The 21,839-nt window shown below is 42.9% G+C and overlaps 1 protein-coding gene across 1 annotated transcript; it reads left to right on the top strand.

Annotated features, from left to right (window-relative positions):
- Positions 1-17,679: 17,679 nt before the first annotated feature.
- Positions 17,680-21,326, top strand: sftpba (surfactant protein Ba; the record flags this gene model as incomplete). Its single annotated transcript, XM_080017501.1, has 10 exons — positions 17,680-17,737; positions 18,036-18,094; positions 18,665-18,739; positions 19,652-19,780; positions 19,927-20,040; positions 20,182-20,262; positions 20,361-20,544; positions 20,718-20,791; positions 20,869-20,934; positions 21,022-21,326. 9 exons carry the CDS (start codon positions 17,680-17,682, stop codon positions 20,923-20,925), a joined length of 831 nt encoding a protein of 276 aa, XP_079873627.1. The 3' UTR covers positions 20,926-20,934; positions 21,022-21,326.
- Between the last annotated feature and the right edge of the window lie 513 nt (positions 21,327-21,839).

Here is a 21,839-nt window from a genome sequence, read left to right as displayed (position 1 = left end):
GTCAAGGTTGGCGAAAATAGACCATGATACGTACACGATAAGGAACTGCTGCGGTGGTTCCATGAGGCAACAAGGAACAACACAACATCATATCCTCGTCCCTCAGACACGTGACAAGGCAAGACGGACGCTAAAGTCTTTATTTGCGTTTGAGTGACCTTTGCGGCGCAATGTCGGGTTTTTCCAAGTCGGATTCATTTTTCTCGGTGACGACAAAAAAACACGTCGGGGGAGTTTGACAGGCACACGGGATATCTGGAAATGTTCAATTCTATCATGAAAAACACATGGGACACGGGATAGGAAGCATCGCGGGACATCCTTCCGCCTCGCGTACATGCACCGATACGCGGTGAATAAACGACTTGAAATGACAAAAGAAAAAATTTTTAAAATTCAACTGGTCTTCGCTTTGACTGAGAACCGAAAAAAGGCTAATAACAGGCGGGATTAAAACGATATCCGATCAAATCAAAAATGAATTCAAGTGAATAACGACGAATAAGGACCCCGACGCGTCTCACTCTCGCTGACAGCCGCAGGGAGCGGACGCCGGTCGATTGAACGCAATTCATTAGTTTACGCACGGCGCAAAGAGCCAGAGGCTCGGCACTAGCGGGTGGCCCCAGGCAAGATCAACTATTTACAGGAGAGGAGATGGGAGATGGTGCGGACAGGAAATGCATTCCTGCAGCTGAAGCGTGAGTGGAAACTTGCATTGATTTGGGTTTTGATAAATATCGCGGGTTCCTTGTTTTGATTCTTCTCCGTATCGCCATCAACTTTAAGATAACAAACTGCAAAGCCTTGGTAAGTGCGAGGTTTGGCCCGGGTCCGTCGTATTGTTTTTCTGATTTGATCGTCACCTTTTGACCTCCCTCGCGGGTTCATCTTGTCGTCCCTGGTGACGACGGAAGTGAACAATAATAATTTCATTTATATTATTTATTGGCTCGACGATGACCCAAATCACCAGGACAATGGAGGTGTTCTATATGTAAACGCCGCAGTTACAGGAATTTCAAAACGTCTTGTCCATCATTTCAGGCCTGAGCTAAAATGTGACAAAGCCGTTGATGTATTTGTTCCACCAAAATTATCTGTCTGTCTGTCTATCGACCTACCTACCTACCTACCTACCTATCTATCTATCTATCTATCTATCTATCTGTCTGTCTGTCTGTCTACCCGTCTACATTTTGATCGATCTGTCTGTCCGTGTGTCTGTAATCTTGGAGACTTCTGAGAAATAAAAAAAAAAAGGTTCTTCCTTAAAGCAGCACGGTAATCACATTTACAACTGAATTGTAGTTCTTAGGGGAAGGGGTGTGCATGTGTGCGTGTGCGTGCCCGTGTGTGCGCGTGTGTGTGTGTGTGTGTGTGTTTGTGTGTGTGTGTGTGTGTGTGTGAGAGAGAGCACTAGCGCGGCGGACACGGTGAGACACACTTGCCCTTTCTGGGCCTTAAGTCTAAAGTTCACAGGGCGGCTGCAGCTACACCGAGGTGATTAAAGCATACAGGGAATACACCTCCAGTCACTTCCTTGTCACGGTGTTGACAACCCAGTAATCAGCTCAGAGGATTTCAAAACAGAGATATATACATTGAGAAGCAGGTCCCGGAACACAAGGTCTATTAACAATGGGAATTCACGCATCAATCGGCGCATTGATTAAGAAACGACAAACTCACTTGTTCTGAAATAATAGTAATAATAAAAAAATGCCGGTTCAGTCTACAATGGGAACACATTTGGCAGAGTTGAGTTGCGAGGCGGTAGAGGTTTGTTTCCCATGCGCGGTGATGGCTGATGGTATCTTTGGTTCTCTAAAATAACCAGTCAGCCTAGAATGTTTTTTTTCGAGCGGCAGGTTTTCGTAACAAGGCCTCCGGCGCAAAAGCCTGGTGGGTCACCTCCACCCACCCTGGACCCGGTCCTGACGCTGTTAAAAACATATTAGTTGCAATTATTTATACAGCAGATTAAATTGTGATGAGCTCGCGGACGCGTCCGTATATGAACAGCCGAGCCGAGGCGGCCGTAGGCAAACCGAGCGCTCGACAACACGACGAGAACAGTGATGTGTAACAGCGTCAGAATGGATTTTATTTTGGATAAATGAGTCAAGCAAAATTAAATTCACACATCCAAAGAATCAAATTTTTATTTGAGATTTAGCGACGATAATCACATAAATCAGAGACCTCCGGTTTTGCCCACACATCTAAATTCCAAAAGAAATGGAAAAATAAAAAACGCCACTCAGAAAAATAAACGAAACTGGGTGTGATGCGTTCAACCTGTTGTTCAAACAGCTTACAGATCTGGGCGGTGAAACGTCTGGTTGCCGTCGCCCTTTGTGACGGAACCCGTTTTTTAGTTTTTTTTTGTTTGGTTTTTTTTCCGGTGCGTCGAACCACGGGGGAAAACGGCCGTGAGGACATTTCTCAACCGAGACACCTACTTTAGCCCTCGAGACAATTCAGCTGCGACGAGCTGAATTGTGGCGACGGCGTCATCATGTTGCACGTCCTGGAAAAATGTCATTAGGTGGGCGTGGCCGCTCCTGGAATGAGTGACAGGGGTAAAGACAGTGGTTAGATGCACGGACACCTGTAGTATCCGCAGCCACATCGGATGTATTTTAAGAACCGGGCGGGTAAAATGTATTAGTTCGGGCGGCGGGGGACGTTTTGGGGGCGGATTCTGTCAAACCATGCTGCAAATTATAAAATTAAAGAAATGTCCAACTTCATCGAATATCTCGCCCATGCACTGCTCGAGTCTTGTGGATGCGGACATTTGCTGTGGCACTGAAGAGTTGCTCCGCAAGATGTTTGGGACTTGTCTAGCAAACGGCGACAGAGCGATGCGACACCAAAGAACTATTTGCTTAAGCCCATAATGGCTCCTGAAAGCACTCGGCCTCCCCAACACGGCAGGACTCTAATGCGACGAGCTCGACGCCAAACACCTGAGAAGCCTGCGCTCGCACGGTGCAGGCCATCACATGCGAGGCGGCGCGGGCCACGTGACGTACTTTGCTTATAATACATTTTGAGGATAAAATCACGGGTAGTGATGAACAAACTACACTACTACTACTACAAACTACACCCTAACCCAGAGACGCGGGGTGAGGTATACTGTACGCCCTTATTTGGGGAGGCGGAGAGACTCACACGGGTATAGAAACACACACGTGAACGTATTTAAGGTGCACGTGTGTGTGTCCGCCTCAACATGCAATGTCACCTAAACACATAAGCACTGATTATTATACTTTGTTTTGTGCAAGGGGAGGTATGCCAGCGTCGAACAGGTTTGAAACCATTCCCTTTTCCAGTGACGTCACCAAATGTTGTGGAAGCGTGCAAAAGTGTTCCCTCACCCCTGTTCCGTCAAAGGAAGATAAATAAAAATTGACTTGGATCAGACGGAATGATTTATTCAATAGACACTAATTCGTAAAAAAAAAAGACATTCTAAACGATGTGAAACGAAACGGGAAAATCAACTTGAAGTCGCAAATATTGCGGAATTTGTTGTGGAAACTGTTATTTGACCAAATGACAGCAGAGTTCTGGGTCGTCGGTAGCTCTTCCCGGACGTCAGGTCAACATGTCGCGCACGTGGCTGTCCGCCAGGTCGATGATGTGCCTCATGGCCCTCAGGATCAGCACGTCGATTTCACCGTCCAGCTCGATCTCTTCGTGGTAGTTCTTCACCGGGAAGATGCAGTTCACCGGGATCCCCAACCTCTGGCTGAACTCGTCAATCTGCGTTTGGGTGCCACACACTGGTGTTTTTCATCAGACGGATAAGAGCGGTGGGGCCGGCCCGTCGCTCAAATCGCGGGACGTCAGTAAGGAGACGAAGTGACATTCAATTTCCAGGACGCGCGGTCTCTTAGAAATACGACGCCGGTGGATGTGGAGACACTCACCCGTTCCTTGATGAACTTGCTCTTGTAGACGTTCCTAATGTCCCTTTGAACCACGCTGCAAGCTTCGTCGATTTTGGTGACAATAGCCACTTGGGGGATCTCTAATGATACACAACATGAACATAATCACACGAGACGTATATAATGTAAAATATTATATTAAATATTGAATCTATTCATACCAACTTTGAACTAAATTTTCCAAACGCAATTCTTTTTTTTTTTACTGCGGTATTTTATTATAACTCTTAATGTAACAAAGTGCAGTCTAACTCCTTCAATTTGAAGATTTGAGCCCATTTTCTCAGCATATCATTTTCCAAACTTTATCAGAGCTAAATGAGCTGTCAAACCACCCAACCACACGATAGAAATACACGTTAGAAAACCAAAGATCGCAAGGACCAACATTCACTTCCGACCAACCGCGCAGAGCCGGATTGAACGTCGGCGCACCGAGCGCTGAGACGGAACCTATTGGGAAGCAGCGCCCCCTCACCCAGGTCTCTGGCCGTCAGCCGGATCTTCCTCATCTTGTTGATGAACTGCTCGTTCAGGAAACCCACGGTGGTCGCAGGCACGACGCAGACCAGGATGTGAACCATGTCGTCCAGGGTGGGGTTCTTGTTGTACTCCGGCTTATCCTCTGCCAGCGGAGAAGCAGCGTTGAACTGGTGTGGAGCGTAAAAAAAAAAAATACAAAAAATAAAAGTCAACTGAATATTTTTATTTTCATTCCTTTAATCCCCTTCTTGCTGTAGAAGATACGAAAAACTTTACGCCGAACGATTACTGAACGTAGCTCGACCTTGTAGCCGTCTTTCACGTGGCCCTGCATGGCCAGCTTGATGTCCTCCTCGTGGACCCCCCTGCTCCCTTTGTCCTCCAGGCCCATGACGTCGCTGAAGACAAACGGGTAAAATTCTCCTTGGTTCCCTTTCGGGATTCTATGAGTTTTGTACTGTTGAAAGAAATACGCCGAGGGGGTTACATTTGCGCCGATACGGTCGAACGCAATCCCTCGAGTGGCAAATCAAAACTCAGGTGTTTGGAAGCGAAGGGAGAAAGTGTTGCAGATAAAAATCAGATTTGAATCCCAAAATCAAACTTGAAGATATTGACTTTAACAGAAGAAAACTTGAAAAAAATTAAAAAAGATATATTAACAAATGAAATTTTAATTGATTAATGAAAATAAATTGATTTAAATAAAGTCCTTTGTTTTCCTTCTATGTCACTATTGATCCCCTCGCTTTCTCCTTGTCGAGGCATATTCTAGAGGAGAGGTTCCCGAATTGCGGTCTGCGGCCCCCTAGAGAATTATATTATTAAATATATTAATTTATTAAATTATAATTATTGTCTTCCTTTGATAAATGTACATACTAAACGTCACTGAGAATTTTAGGTTGTATTTGCGTAGCCAAAACTTTGCACTGTACACAAACTATGACAATCTGAGAATGTGTGCACAACCCATTCTCCGTGTGGCCTATGGCTGTGGATAGGTTATAACTAGGAAAGTTTACACACAGAAGCAACTTTTCCTTGGTGTCGAATGGTCACATTTTGAAGTCAAAGAGTAAAAAGAAATAAAATGAAAATGTATTTGGAAAAGCATCAACTTCACATCCTTCTAGAATCAGCTCAAAAGTAAAGATTAAAGCACAAATTGGTTCCGGTGAACGGAGAGCAGCGTGGTCCAAATGCACGCGGCCAAAAAACAAAGCCCCAGATTCGCTACGACAACCGTCAAAAATGTATTCCGCATTTCACTATTTAGAATTGAGAAATCACGGGACGACCCTTTTTCCCGAACAACAAAAGTGAATTGGTTTCGGGCAGATTTTTTGGAAGTAGACCAGTAGAATGCTCCTACTCTGATGGTGAAGCTGTCTCCGGCGGTATTATCCGCCAGGGCGGGGCTGGTCATTCTCCCTTGAATGGCGCTGTTGACAGAATTGATGAAGCTGGATTTGCCGCTTCCAACCGGGCCGTGCAGGAGAATCCTGATATGGCTGATGGCGTCCATTTCGGGGTGATATGAATTGAAATATTCCAGGTCGGCCGCTTTCTGCCTGTTGAGAAGGGAAACACTCGCGTCGGAGTTGAAATCCCAAAATTCGCCAGCGTTTTACAGAGGAAAGGGGTTGTCGCTATTTCTATTATTTTACATGTCAAGTCAAAATCTATTCGATTTCTCTAGACTGGGGAGAGGTGCCGATAGAAGTCCATCCTCGAACGGCTGATTTACATATTCCATAATCCAAATACCGCAATTTCAATTGTAGAAATTTATTTTTTATTAGAAATGATATTGGAACATTTCAATACACTTACCACCAGGACACATTCCTCCAGGCTTTTTGAAGAACTGTCAAAAAAAAAGTATCGCCGTCAGATGGTTCAAGGAGCGAAAAGGTGGAAACAATCGAATTAAAGATGCTATTCTGCTTTAACTGTATTTTAATTGTAATTTTGTAGTCACAAAAGAAATCCTGTGAGATTTTGGTGCAGAAATAAGTATATGAACTTGACCGTCATTGATATTTAAAGCAACTTTCTTGAATTGACCATGTTAAATAAAGTATCATTTTTTTTCTCTTCAATATACAGTATTGAATAGAAATGATTTCAAAGATGGTGGAATATGCCTTTGGAGTTAAATAGGTGACATAGAGGAACTCAAGCCCAGAGGGCAGTCATGGAGCGTCACAACTGGAGGTGAGCCGCAATTAAAACCACTTGAGCAAAGGTCAGAGAGTTGATTTACTATTCTTACCTTTAGGAGGTGCAGGGGCCGGTTTGGACTGAACAGTTCCCATTTCTGGAAAAAGGAACGAGGTGAAACATCATCATCGTATTTTTTTTTTGTTTAACACTTTGTTTTGCACAGTCTTTAGAGTTTGCCCTTTTATCACTTCACCGCCCGTACTTGCATGACTGTACAGTGGGTGACAAATAATGTTCAATCTCGAAACTATCAAAAGCCTTTAAGGGCATTTTGTTAAGGTTAAAGCCATCCTATGCAGCATCTTCCTGGCTGCTTTGTCTGAATTTAATGACTGAAAATAAATGCTACACTTCTTTTGGTCTGTGAATGGAAGAGTTAATAGACTATGTTGTTGAAACAAAATTCATTCAATGGTTAGAAATCTATATTGAAAATGTATTTCTTTCTGAGTTATTTTATTTTATTTCATTTTATTTTATTCTATATTATTATATTAACTTACTGCATTATGTTTTAGGAGATATATATATCTGGCAGACCAAGGGGGGGCGTAGTCACCCTTGCCTTCGCCTGCCTCCCCTCGAGCAGGGAATGAGCGATGGGAGGCAAGTGATATATATCACACACATATATATATATATATATATATATATATATATATATATATATATATATATATATATATATATATAGTGACATATATCACATATATATATATATATGCGATAAATAGACTATGTTGATAAAACAAACCAAAACTATCAGTCAACCGTTAGAAATCTAGATTGAAAACCCATTGGTTCAGGGTTTATTCGTTGATCATTCAACGTTGATAAAAAACAATATATAAATATAAAATATAAACATAAAATTATATATGTATATATATATAGTGTGTGTGTATATAAATATATGTATTAATCTCAGAGGTTTTCGTACTAAAAGTGTCTGAAACACGACAACGGCAATACACAGACATGGTTGAGGCCTCGTTAGAACCAGGACGTTTCAGACGTCTTGTTCTTCAGGGTTGTTTCAAGCGAATGCAAGAAGAGCAACATGTAGTGACGTAAGTGCATGTTGATTGGCCCAGATGTAAGTCCACGGTGTTTGTAATTTTGTAACTTGTGCTGCGTTTCATGGAACCTGGAAAACTAATATGTACCTAAAATGAGTAAACTGGACCCCGTGTATTGCTGCCTCCAGCTATATTTGTATTTATTAAACACATATTTATTATACACGTCCCTCAGAGACATTTCATCAACCAAAAAAAAAATCGAAACGGGGGAACATGGAAAACCAGAAAAAGTGGCTTACTGTAATAATAAAACCAACAATAACAATAGGGTGCACCGCACCAAAGGTTTACTTCCTGGTAAAAGGAATTGAGCGCTGGCCCTGTGTGTGTGTGTGTGTGTGTGTGTGTGTGTGTGTGTGTGTGTGTGTGTGTGTGTGTGTGTGTGTGTGTGTGTGTGTGTGTGTGTGTGTGTGTGTGTGTGTGTGTGTGTGTGTGTGTGTGTGTGTGTGTACGTGTGTGTGTGTACGTGCTTATGTATGTACGTGCCTGCTTGTTTTTTGGTGTAAACAAATAGCGGCTTCTTCTCCTTGTGTTTTAACGGCGGCTCGCCTCCAATTGTAATGTTGCATTACCGCCCTCGTCTGTTAATAAATTCTATATCCAGTGTGTGTGTGTGTGTGTGTGTGTATGTGTGTGCGTGCGTGCGTGCGTGCGTGTGTGTGCGTGTGTCACCGAGCACTGATCCTTGTCTCACGCTCAGCTTTATAGGGGGAGAGCTGTGACATCACAAAGACACACTTTTGCCTTGGATGCCAGCTGCTATAAAAACCCAAGGAGATGTCAGGGGAGAGTTGTGACATCACAAAGACACACTTGCTGTACTCCTCGGACGACAGCCGCTACAAAAACCCGAGAAGAAGAAGAAGTCAATCAAAGGTCGATGGAGGAGCTGTGGCGGAGCGTCAGCGTAGCGCCCCCTCTTGGGGCAGCATATTTACTGAAAACTGGGTGATGGATACTTTCAATCTCAAACTACTGTATGCATTGACGACGGAGGTGGTCACAATCTCATTACATTACATATGAATACAGGGGGGCAACGTGGTGCGGGAGGTAGTGCGGGTTGCCTGGTAACCAGAGGGTTCCTGGTTCAACGCCCTGCTCCTCCCCAGAAGCACGCCGAAGTGTCCGCCAGCAAAACACTGAACCCCCAACTGTTCTCGATGAGCAGGTCTGCCATCAACATACAAATGTGTGTGAATGTGAGGCATGTACTGTAAGTGAAAGTGCTAAATAAGATGCATTCCATTTCACCATATGCACTGTGTACATTTGAATATATTTAAATGAAGACTTTTCGTGAGGCTGTTAAACACCGTAATTATATTTACGCAATAAAATTTTTTGCCCGCATGTGCATAGCAGGCGCGGAGAGCAGTTGAGAGGAGGACACGGATGCAATGATGCAGGATGTAAGCCGGCATAAACACTAAAGAAGAAGATTTGTTTATAATTCACAAACAGCCACAGCAAGAGGGACGGCAGTCGCTACCGGCGTCATCACGTGGGGAATTCCACAAACATCCAGTGTTTCCATGACGAGTGGAAGACTGTGCCGCCAATGTAGAGTGGGCAACATTTTGGCACAAACACTGGAATACTTCATATTCTGCTCACACACACACACACACACACACACACACGCACGCACTCTGTGGGGCAGCACACTTTAACAAATTCACAAGAAGTGTTGTAGTTGCGCATACGATATTATTACATCAACAAAAGTTTGCCGTGCTACTCCTCCCATAGTTTTGGAGCCACACAGACACAGAATGTATCAAAATGACTTTGTGGAAGGTTTCAGATAATGTTTTAAAAAATCTTCCAATTGTTATGCCAACATTTCCATCGGGAAATCTGGTGCAGCACAGAAGTTTCACCATTAAATGTAATGTAACGTTAATGTATTGCAGTGTCGTACTGTTGTATACTGTACTGTATATCTCCATACGTTATTCACCTGCACTTAACTGCACATATCTGTATATACAAATAGCCTACCCTATATACATAACTCGAATCCCTCCTATGTTGTACCCCCCACTTTGTTTTATCTTTTTGAGTCTTATTTTATGTTATTTTTATTTTATTTATATTATTCTATTCACTAACCGCATTGTGTTTTAGGAATCAGTTTGTTTCAGTTAGTTGCTAGGTAGGAATTAGGTTAGCTATTGTGTTCGGTTTAGTAACTATTGTGCATAATTTCCGGGTGCATTGCAAAGACATTTCACTATATGTATGAAAGTATGTTTATGTATGTGACAAATAAACCTTTTGAATCTTGAATCTCAAATTATGCTCGCTTTCTAACTTGCAACAGGCCCTGAGGTTTTGCATTAACCCTTTCATCACACGTCTACCTTCACCTATGAACCCCCCCGGGTTTGGGCAGTGACCAAAATAACGAGATTCCAGACAAAATGATCTTTCTATGCAGGGTGGCTGGGCTCCCCCCGCCCTGATTGGGTCAGCAGAGCTTGGTGCACCCCGAGTTGACACCCTTGGTCTGTTTTTGTGCCGACGGCGCTCTGTTATCTACCGCAGCCTGCATTGGAGCCATTGTACGTTCGCTCATATCAGGCAAACCACAACATATGTTTATTTTGCTTTCAGCTGTTTGAGCTGTTCTCGCGCTCGCACCCCCGCTTATAACTTGTTTGCTGTCAGGTGCGATTAATTGATGTTTTACTCTATTAAATAATATAAGGAATATGGAGGAAAGATGTTATATTTTTACATCCAGGATCCAGTTAATTTTAAAAAAGTTATTAAAAAATTTGAAATCAATACTTTTAACTAACTATTAACCATTTTTTATGTTTTTGCCAATACATAAATTGAAAGAAAAATATTTCAGAAAATATTTAGTGCCATTTTTTTTTAAATTCTCTATTGTGGAAGAAGTTCTTCTGCAATGATTGGTGAGGTTAATCTGCCCGCTACAGGAAAACAAAAACTTGAGAATATTCAAGACATTTATTCTGCAGAATAAAGAGAAAGGTTCAGTACTCCAAAGCAGTGTTCTGACCAGTCTGCCCCTGCTTCTAACGAAGAAGGCTTTATACCGATGAGAGGTAGTGTACCTTTGGTCAGGTGTCAGCTACAAGATTCCCCCTCAATCATCCATTGATCAAATCAAATCAATCATGAGAGTTCATACAATGAGTTAACAGCCAAACTCAGGTCACAGGTACGCTATGACATCATGCACACAATGCTCTGTCAAGTTACCCTTATCTCCACACAAGGTTGAGTGGGGATGAAACTTAATCTCATCTTTATACTACAATAGACATTGTTAGAAAAACAGTCTCTTCATATAAAACTCAGAGACCCATTTAAAATCCCAGAGGCAATGTCTTTTAAAAGCTAGGTAACATACGCAAAACGCAATTGTCCTATATGAAACAGGCCAGACATCATTCAAATCATTGATCATATGGATTATTTCTCTATGCATTCTCTCACACTCCCTCATTTTGTTCCTACTGGAAGAACGCCTCAAGGAAAATGCAATAATGCTAAAATTTCATATACTTTAGGCAAAGGGATCAGAATATAACTATAATGTTAATTGGATACAATACAATTATACTTCAGAGATATCCCTCAATTCTATCTTATTTGAATCTACTGGTAAAACACATCTAAATGTAACTATATAAACTCATAACCAAATATTCCAGATATAATTCAAGGATATCTCCACCTCACCACAAAAAACCCCAGTCGTACAGAGGAAAATCCTTTGTGAAGCCATCTTACAATTCTAACTAGAAAACAAAAAATCATGAATCAAATTATGAAATACACAGTATAAACATAGAGAGGTTCCACTAATACATAATGCTATGCAGATTGATCAATGGTTATCATTTAATAATGACAACAGCAAAATTCATTGTGCACGTAATGACTAACACATCCTATAAGTAGGGATAAACATAATTAGACAAACATCTCCATATTTCTACATCTCAGTGTCCCAACATCTCCGTCATCATCATAAGGTGGTTTCAAATCATCTAGTGGTATGGAGACAAACTGTCCCGTCGCCATATTAGTAATCATATTAATATTAGTTGGAAAATTTTTAGCCCTTGCTAAACATCTAGATTCTACCGATGATGTTGATATAGGTGAGAGGAGGAATGGTGTTTGCACTGAGTGAGGCATTTTACTACATACATAACAGGAATGATCCTTGCCATACTCTTCTTTAACTGAATCACTCAAAAATCTCCACCGCATATTTTGTTGAAATGAGTGTCCAGTGGAGTTTTTAACCATGAGTTAACTTTTAACCATGAGTGGACTGTGTTAGTGACAGAACGTTCATTTCTCACTTGGGACTCTTCTTCTGGATCTGATGGGAGTGAGAGTGGGGCGGGGGAGTGGATATTATTCTCGCTGTGGAACTGTGTTCCAGGGTTGGATGATTAACAGAATGATGGCAGTGATGATAAGAAGGATGATAACAGAGATGTGACCAATCTTTTCCTGTTGATGGGGCCTTATCCTTTTCAAGTAGAAATACTGTAGTGGCATATCCTCTTTCGCGGAGACAGAGGTTACTAGCACATATCCCGCCAGGATCGTGATCTCAGTTCACGTCCGATGATCCTCCGTTGTTGTCATCTATCTGGTCCTCTGGAATGTTGCAGACCTTCAATGAGATGCGTGTACCTACGTTGGTCGTTCTGCCACCTTAATTGCTGCTGCGGTAGTGAGGAGGATCTGGAACAGTCCAAGGAATCTGGCAGAGTTGCAGCTTTTCCTCCAGAAGTTGCCACCCAGTCACCTGTTCCGAGGTCGTAGAGTGGGATGGGTAGGGCTGCTTTGACCTGGGCGCATAGACTTAAACACTTGGGTGAGAGACACACATCATGACAACATTGTTTGGTCTAGGTCCACAAATGTAAAATGGGGTACAGGAAATAATTCTGTGATTTCCCAAACAGTTATGTTGAAAAGCCAACCATAGTCTCAGTACAAGATAAATGTATGCAGTCACCTGAGTGTAACAACAGAATAATATTATCACAATGTCTAATATGTAGGAGATAATGTTAACAGAATATTGATTAGGCTACAAAATAACCGACAGTGTGTAAATCATGCAAGGTTTTTCAAATTGTCCTAGAATGCATTTCTCGAATGTTGCCTGAACATAATCCCATCGACACAATCCATTAATAAACTAAAGTCTAAAATGATAAATACTAAAAACTGGACAATCTGATCACTACTGGTTTACGTGATGTAATTCATATGTTGCTTTTGTCGACAGAAGACAGACCTAACCGCATTGGTCTCACGGTCAGCGCTTCAGGCTGGGACAGTCCGGTCACACCATGTGATCGTCCTTGCATTCCCGTCATCACTAATGGCAGGAATGAAACTCAGTTGAGCTTACCTTACTGGGATGCCATTAAGAAAACAATGTTAAACTCACCAAACAATATTTTAACCATGACAAAGTGTCCGCTTGTTGAGTCCATCATGAGGTTTCTGCTTCTAAGCACAATCATTATGTTTACTTAATTCTCTAACTATCCCTCCTTTTTGACAAATGGTACTTACCATATGTCAAACAAGTAAAACAATGAAAAGCGAGTGGGAAAGGTACAGCTCAGCACAAACAGTACCAAGTGGCTCTGCCACTACAATAATTCAGTGCAGGATGCCTTTGAGTCGAGGAAAAACAAAGTTAGTGAGGAATCCTGTGTTTTCATCTGTGGAGGAGATAACCATCATTAGATAAGATCAACATTGGGTACGGCGTACGGGTATTGGCTGCACTGGCTCCAATGTTTCCTATAGAGATGGGGTCAAGTACATTAATGTAAGCATCACAAATAGGAAGATCAAAATGGGGGGGGGGTATGACATCAAAACATTAAACAGATGTTCTGTAGGGTCTCATCAATCAGCTGCACTGCACCGTATCACACTTGCCTGTACATATTCATGCAACCAAATAAAACAAGAGACAGTTTACAACAAATAGATACACAAACACAACTTGTTGTACAAAGATAGACAAACACTGTTTTCAATTAAAAAAAACCCCACAAAAAACAGGTGACGAATAGACAAACCACACGAAAACTCATTGCAGTTGAACTTTTCAAGAACTTCAGTAGCAAGATCTGGGGGGCGAAGCCACAACGGCAACGCTGTCAAGCAATCATGTGAATCTCCAAAAGAGGGAAGAAGAGAAGTTGGAATAAGCAAAGTGAAAGTTGCACATGTTGATGATAGAGAGGTGTTGCCTGAGAGAAGTGAGCCGGTTTACTTTGTAGCAAGATAAAGGCTACAGCATGGAATCAATAACCCCAGCACCAAGTTTCAGAGCATAGTATGCAACAAGATGTCATTCATTTCCAAAAGATTGCAACAACACAGCTAACATAAAACCATCTCCCTCATCCACAGTTAAAGTAATCCAGCAAACTCAACGTGGAGCTGGTGCAAAATCTTGTTTGAAAAGCAACAAAACATTCTCCCGTCTAATGGCTGGCTTCCACAATCAACAATAACAACCAAGAAAGGCCATGCCAGGGTGCGACCCCGAGGAGACAAAACAAACAAAAAATAAAAAATAAAAAATAAATAAATGTCATGACTCAAATAATGAACGTTCTTTTGTGGCAGTTGGAGTTTAGTTTTAGAAACCATGTGACCATTTTTTAACTAGATAGTTTAGGAGGCCCGTATCGGTGTATTGCATGAAGATGAGGGAGGACACGGATGCAATGATGCAGGATGTAAGCCGGCATAAACAATGATGCTTCTAAGAGTGATTCAAACACTGGGGTTATAACTAACACGCTGTCTGGTCACAACAGATATTGCGGTTTACACAGTCGATAGGAGGATTTTGGTGTGACTACGAGGGGAGTTGCCCTCTCCATTAGTCCAACATCATATTTGGTTTTGGCCCAGAGTATCCCTGGCACTCCCTCTAATGCAGGGTGTTCCTCAGCGTTAAAGTCAGCAAAAAATCCCTGTTGCCTTCCCTTTTGTCGTAACAACAGGGATGAGATGGATTGATCGTACACCTGTAAATGTGGATTGATAAGGAAACCACCAAACATTACCTTTTGGGCTAAATTGACTCCCATCAGGATGCACCTGCCAATCTGTTATGCTAGCACATTTTGCAACCCAAGGGCCAATAGATTGCCATGATAATTGTGATCAATTTGCCAACGACACATGTGGAAGGGAACCATAAACATCATAGCAAGCATCCTGTATTGGGGTCAATTGGACCGTTAACGCACAATATTGTGGTGAGCAGAGAATTCCTTTTCCTGTTAACAATTGACATGCATGGCTTTCCCTAAACCATATCTTCTCAAATCCCTTATCTTTTTCTTCACTGTTAATCCTAACAGTACAATGCAGTTCGGAGGGATCCATAAAATCACCGCTGTGTTTCCACAATTCCTGAGCTTTCCCCATCAATTCACCACCAATAGAACGTGGACCGTCTTGTTGTAAATCCCACGCATAAGCATAAGCATAAGCTGGTGTTCTGAGGTCATGTTGGACCACAGAACATTTAGCTTTCTTTCAAACACGCAAGGTTTTAAGCCCACTTTCTGCACACTCGATGATGATGCCTAACAAACACATTAGTTCCCGGCCACACAGGTGAACGGGGCAACAGTTGGAGAGTATGAAACTGTGACGGAATGTCATAGTGTTGGCTTCATCTTCATTGTCCACTACTTCTAAGGGTACAGTGAAACTTTCCATCAATCTCAGCCCTACTGCTCCCATGACGGCCGCCGAGCGTCCCGATAATGGTGGACTTGATTTAATTTTGTTAGTGCATAACACCGAGTACCTTGCACCGGAGTCAACGAGGATGGTATTGGTTCATCATCTGGAGGATGATAGGGATGGAAGCTGAGAGAAAACGGGGAGGATGAATGTATCATCTAAATCAAGATCAACTGAGGCATCTGGAGGAGGAGCGTCTATTGCTCGTCGCTGTTGTGTTTGTTAGGGCAGGAACTGACTGCCGTATCCTGGTCCTCTCCGGCCTGGTACATTCTCTCGTCTGCCTGGTTGTACTCGTCCTCTTCCGCGACCTCGTTGGTTCCGTCGGATGGCAGTGGTGTATCTTTCTCCATTTCCAGCAACCGCAGGAAGATCTCCGATCACCAGGGCCATTTCTTGTATCTTCCATGGCCGATAGACTGGGACTGGATTACCACCCGCCTGGGGATTAGGACATTCTACCATGGGGAGAACAAGCTCTGTCTTTTCCATCAGGTTAGAAGGAACCATTGGGCACTGGAATATCAGTCCTAATTTGCTCCTGGTGTGGTGGGCAACAGGTGAGGAGTGTCCTCCGTCCTTCACTCCATGTTCTTGTTGGGAGTCCTGGGGAGAAGATGAACAAGGACTGGGGGAAGACAGATGAACCGGTCGTACAGGCCTCGCAGGAGCAAGACTGTAGCTCAATCAATGATGGATACAGAGATTCCTTCTCCTTAAAAAGGGTGGGGGCCGTTGGATTTCGGGGGCCGTCCTCCGGGACGTGTTGTAAAACCAGGGCTTGTATTGGAATTTGAGCCTGTGGTTGTGAATAAGGTGGTGGGTGATCCAAGAGTGGATCAATTCTGTGTGGCCCCGGGACATTTACCATCTGATGCGTGGTATCACCTCGTTTCTGTTTTGTCTCCCTATTTTGTGCTTCTCCCACTCATGCATCATACGCCTTCCCATCAACCTTTTTTTTTTTTCTTTCCCTTCTCATAACATTCCAGTTTCTCTCTCAATCGTCGTAGTTGATTTAAACTAAAACTGCCGTTAGTTGTAAAACCCAGTTTCTTCTATAATTGTAACTGTTGTACCGTGCCACTCCCATGTTTTTCGACCATACATTTCACCAGACCTTGCTCTGTCAAGTTGCCCTTATCTCCACACAAGGTTGAGCGAGGATGAAATGTGATTTCGTCTTTATACTACAATAGACATTGTTAGAAAGAGCAGTCTCTTCATATAAAACTCCAAGAGACTAAATTAAAAACCCACAGGCTATGTCTTTTTCAAAACGAGGTAACATACGCAAAAGGCAATTCCTATAGTCCTATATAAAACAGGTAAGACATCATTCAAATAATTGCTCATATGCATTTTTCTCTCACACTATATATGCCATAATATTTTACAGAAATGGTAATAAATAAATGATTTTGTTAATATCATGAGGCGTTGCTCTTCACTATCCTTCTATTTTCTAGAAAGCACTAATTGTTTGCTGAACACATTGATTGAAGGGCCAAGTTGTATGTTGAACACCAATAAATTATTTTAGATACATTTATCTTCTTTCAATCCAACACCAGAAGCAAAACAAAATAGCTGGAGGGTGACAAATTGCTATTTTAGCTGACATTTTTTCATTTCCTGTTCTCGACATGTTCTTGACTCATCTCAAGAAACCTGCAAAATTCGACGAACTTTCAATCACTTTCACACTCTCCTATTGATTATCGGTGGAACGATGAGTTGATTGACGATCACCTCTCGGCAGGAACCCGGAATGGGCCTTCAATCTTCCCAAACAACCTTGCCCAACAACTCACTATTCCGACCACATCTCTTCTATAACATTTGACTACGACGCCCCACAAGCGGTTCTAACAAATACCGCCAATGTGTGAATTCTGCTCACTTTGGTATGAGGAACCAAATATTGAAACTTGATAAATGTCTAAAGTTAGTATTCCATTTGTATGAAGAGGGGTGGGGGGAAAAAAAAAAGAAAAGGGCTCAAAGGTTATGGTGGAGTGCTGTGGTTTTCTTTTCTACCTCTGATTGGTGGAGCAGGTGCTGCTACCAGATAAATATCGTACCTCCAGCCCCAGTGCAGTTTATTTGCAAAAGAGATGGCGATGGCGTCGCTCAAGCTGGCCTTGCTTCTCTTCTCTGGTCTCCAATGCTCCGGTAGGAAACTCCATAATAATAATAATAATAATAACAATAATAATAAAAATAATAATAATAATAATAATAATAATAATGAGACTGCACCTTTGCTTTGATACCACACCGTTTGCTGAAAATATTCAACATTACAGGAACACCCCTGTTCACTTGTCCTTTTCCTCTGGAGAGGAGACTTTGTGCAACTTATGATGTCACTTAGCATATCAGACTGGGGTGAAAAGGCAACTCATTGAATAACTATTATGGAATAATTGTATTGAGCTAAATTTTGCATTTTTATGTCCTATGTCTGCAGCCTTAACATCTGGTTTTGAAATTAAGGCGCTGCCGGACGTTTGGAGTTCTCAGACCGCGGTGAGTGATGTTTTTTAAATCAGCATCTTTCCTTTTTCCCATTAAAGTTGGAATCAACGGCAAACATGCATATTGTTTTTTATAATTGTATTATTAAGATAGCGAAAGCAATCAGAAACAAATACGAGATGTGACATATTTTGCATGTAAACGGCGCACCACATTTAGACCGCGGGGCAAACCAGAAAGAGGTGGAAAGCAGACGAGCCGTCAAGGGGGTTATGGATGGGGCGGAATGGGGAAGTGCAACGTCCCTTCACGCCTTCATGCCCCGAAAAAATAGCTCGCTCGATTTCACTTCTTTATTCTCGAGATCAATTTTATGGAACCGTTACGGCCAAAGATTAAGAAGTCAGGCGAGATAAGACGAGGTGAGGAAAGATACGATTAATCGACATTATTTAATCATTGATACACGCACGAAGTTAACGTCCAATGTGAGGCCTTTTGTGTCATCCATGTTGAACTGAAAAATAAATTAAGAAAATAATATATATTTTTATAAACTCTTTAAGCGTGGATACATTTCATTTTAAATCCGTTGATTATCTAAACGTGTCCTCTTTTCAGACTGGAGATACCTGCCAGGACTGCACTCAAATAGTGGAGCTCCTTGTTGGCATCATCTCCGATGCCGACATTCAGGTGAGAAAAAAAAAACTGAGAAATAAGTAAAATATTCCCCAAGGAACAGAATATTCACCTTTTTTTTCATTTCCATTCAAATTAACTGGTGAACATGTTTTACAGACGAGCAAAAGACTTGCATTCAGGGTGCATTCAGTCACACACACACACGCACACACACACCTCAAACCTTACGTCTCAAGTGTTTTGTCACTTCCCTTTTTCCGTAGTGGGTAGTAACGTGTTAGTAAATAAGTAAAAAAAGAATTATTTTTATGTTCCTTTTTTTTTTTTTTTTAACTGTACTTCTACTCTCCACTCGAGTTCATTCTTGAGCCGGTAATTTGCTTTTTTACTTTGCTGCATAGTCCATTAAAACCGTCGCAGTAACTAGTCTGCTCTAAACAAGGGGATTGAGTGCAGTGTGGAGAGCCGGGTTGCCAGGTCAGTGCGACAAACCCAGGGTAACGGCCAATCAAAACAGGTCCCAAAACCCTGGGGAGGTTGTTTCGTTGCAGTTCACTCAAAAAGATTTGGTTCACCAATTCATTCACTTACATTACATTTCATGTAAGATTACATTTCACTGCATATATGTATGAAAGTATGTATATGTATGTGACAAATAAAAAAATCTTGAATCTTGAATCATTCACCGATTGCGCGAGCGATTCTCGGGGAGGCTCCAGTCAATTTAGTTCACTTCAAAAGATTTACTTTTACTCGAGTAGTTTTCTGAAATGGTCATTTTCACATTTATTTGAGTCATTTTGTCACGGGAGTAATTGTACTTTTACTTGAGTCAAGTTTTTCGGTACTCTACCCGCCACATCCCTTTTCTTGCAAGGTGTGTGTGTGTGTGTATGGCTTTCTTTCTTTTTTTTTTTTTTAACAAAGTTTAAGAACCCCCAACCCACTCCCTGTTTTCAGAGAAGCATCATGGACAGCCTGGAGATCATGTGCGACCACCTGCCCGAACCCAGCCACATCACCAAACTCTGCAGGGACCAGGTGGAGAAGATGGTGCCGGTGGCCATCACGTTCATCGCCGCGAGCCTGGTAAGGCCGCCGCTGCAGCGTTCGAGGGGTTCCGTTCGGCGAGACGACGTCTATTAAATCTGTATTTCCCGCTTCCTGAGCTGTGATCAAATCGCCGCTCTGATTTTTTAAAATCTAATTATTATTTATTTACCCCCCCCATCCAGAAACCAAGCGACGTCTGCGGCTTCCTCGGGCTCTGTCACTCGCGCGGCCCGCGGCGGAGGACGCCGCTGCTCGGCGGCACCGAGGAGCGCCCCGAGGCCTCCGGCGCTGGAGAGGTGAGTGGGGCCCCTCGGCCGTCCCCTCCCGCTCTCAACCTGTAAATCGAGCCCGTCTGCCAAGTTCGCATATTCACTTTGTTTCCCTCGACCTGGTGGTTGCCCGCCCGCCCGCCCGCCCCCCCTGAACCCGTCGCCCAGGAACTCCCGACGGCACAGTGCAGATACTGCATGATCCTTATCAAGACGCTGGAGAGCCTGCTTCCGCGAGAGAAGGCGGAAGTGAGTCACGCACCACGGGCAGAGGGCCCCCTGGGAAAAATGAGCTTGTTTGGTTTCGGCATGCTTTCTATGCCGTTTGTCCTGTCCCTGTTGTCCAGGGCGCCGTCGTCCAGCTGCTGGAGGAGGCGTGCGGCGTGTTGCCCGGCGCCTTCCGAGGCGAGTGCAAGGCCCTGATGGACGCGTTCGGCAAGACGCTGCTGGATACGCTGGCCCGGCACGCCACGCCGCAGGCCCTCTGCGGCCTGGTGCGCTTGTGTAAGGGGAGGGCGGGGCCCTTCGTCGGTGAGTCAGCAACATTCACAACAACGTGCGACGTGAGGTTGTTGTTTTGGGGTTTTTTTTTGAGACGAAGAAATGTGCGTGAGCTTGACCCTCCCCCCCCCCGAGCCACCCCGACTGGAAGCCTTTTGTTCCGTCTCCCGAGTCGCTAATTGCGCTTTCTTTTTTTCACCCAGGGGAGGCGTTTCGGGACCCCTGCGCCGCGGCCAGCTTCAGGTGCAGGGACGTTTTGACCGCCATCCAATGTGGGGTGAGCAAGCAAGACTCTAAATGTAATACGGATTCAATTCGGTCGTCTGTTGCCTAATTCAAGTGTCCCGTACACAGACCCTGCCGTACTGCCAGAAATTTGCCTGGAGGTCTCCCGCCGACAGAACTCTCTAAGTACTTACGGTGAGCGAGCTCAAACGGGATGCGTGGCAAACGGCATGCGCAAAATAAATATGCATTAACAATGGGATGTCAATTTGCTTCTTCTAGGCTGGCAGGGCCGCCGGGCATCAAGCTCCAGATATTTGCACTGCCGGTGACCCGGTGTTGCAACCAACTGCAAATATTACTCAAGCGCCTACATACTTACATGCATACATACTTCTCTATCAGCCTCTGTGACTGCGCTTCTTTTGCACGTTTTTTTGTTTTTTTTCTACTTAATATGATAAGAAACTTTAAACTTTTTTTTTTCCTTTTGGAAAACAGTAATAGAGAAGGACCTGAGCTGCAGCTAGTTTTATATTAAAGATGATATTTTGGTTTATGCAAAAACAACTAGATTATGCGGAACATTTTCTCTTGGCTTTGATGTAAATCTTAAGTGAGTTTCATAAAGTACTTTTATTCCCCACCTGTATCTCAAAATTATTTTTTGACGGCTTGTTATTTTAGATATATTTTCCACAACAACGTGCCAGGATCACTCTTGATAAAAACAAACAAAAAAAAAAAGTTTGGATCTTTTATTAGAGAAATAGTTTGTTTTGTGAAACCATAAATAGGATATTGACATTATCATCCGCCTCCTGTATTATCACATCCTGTTAAGTTATAGCGTTGCATTAAATCACACTTTTTATTCATAACCTGGAAGAACCGTGACTCAGCAGCAACAGCCTGAAATGACGCTGCCCTACAGATGGAAACGAAAAAACAAAACTGCATACAACGGTTGCGCAACTTCTGTGTGAAAGGAAGATTATCAAACCCTGCTCTGGCCAGAAGCGGTAAGGAACCGCAACGACCTTGACGTCCTTTAAAGTGAGTAAAAAGGGCATTATCGCAGAATTCAACCGACAACCATC

Source organism: Zeus faber (assembly GCF_960531495.2).
Source record: "Zeus faber genome assembly, chromosome: 17".
In the NCBI taxonomy this organism is placed as follows: Eukaryota; Metazoa; Chordata; class Actinopteri; order Zeiformes; family Zeidae; genus Zeus; species Zeus faber.
This window is presented reverse-complemented; position numbering and strand designations above follow the sequence as displayed.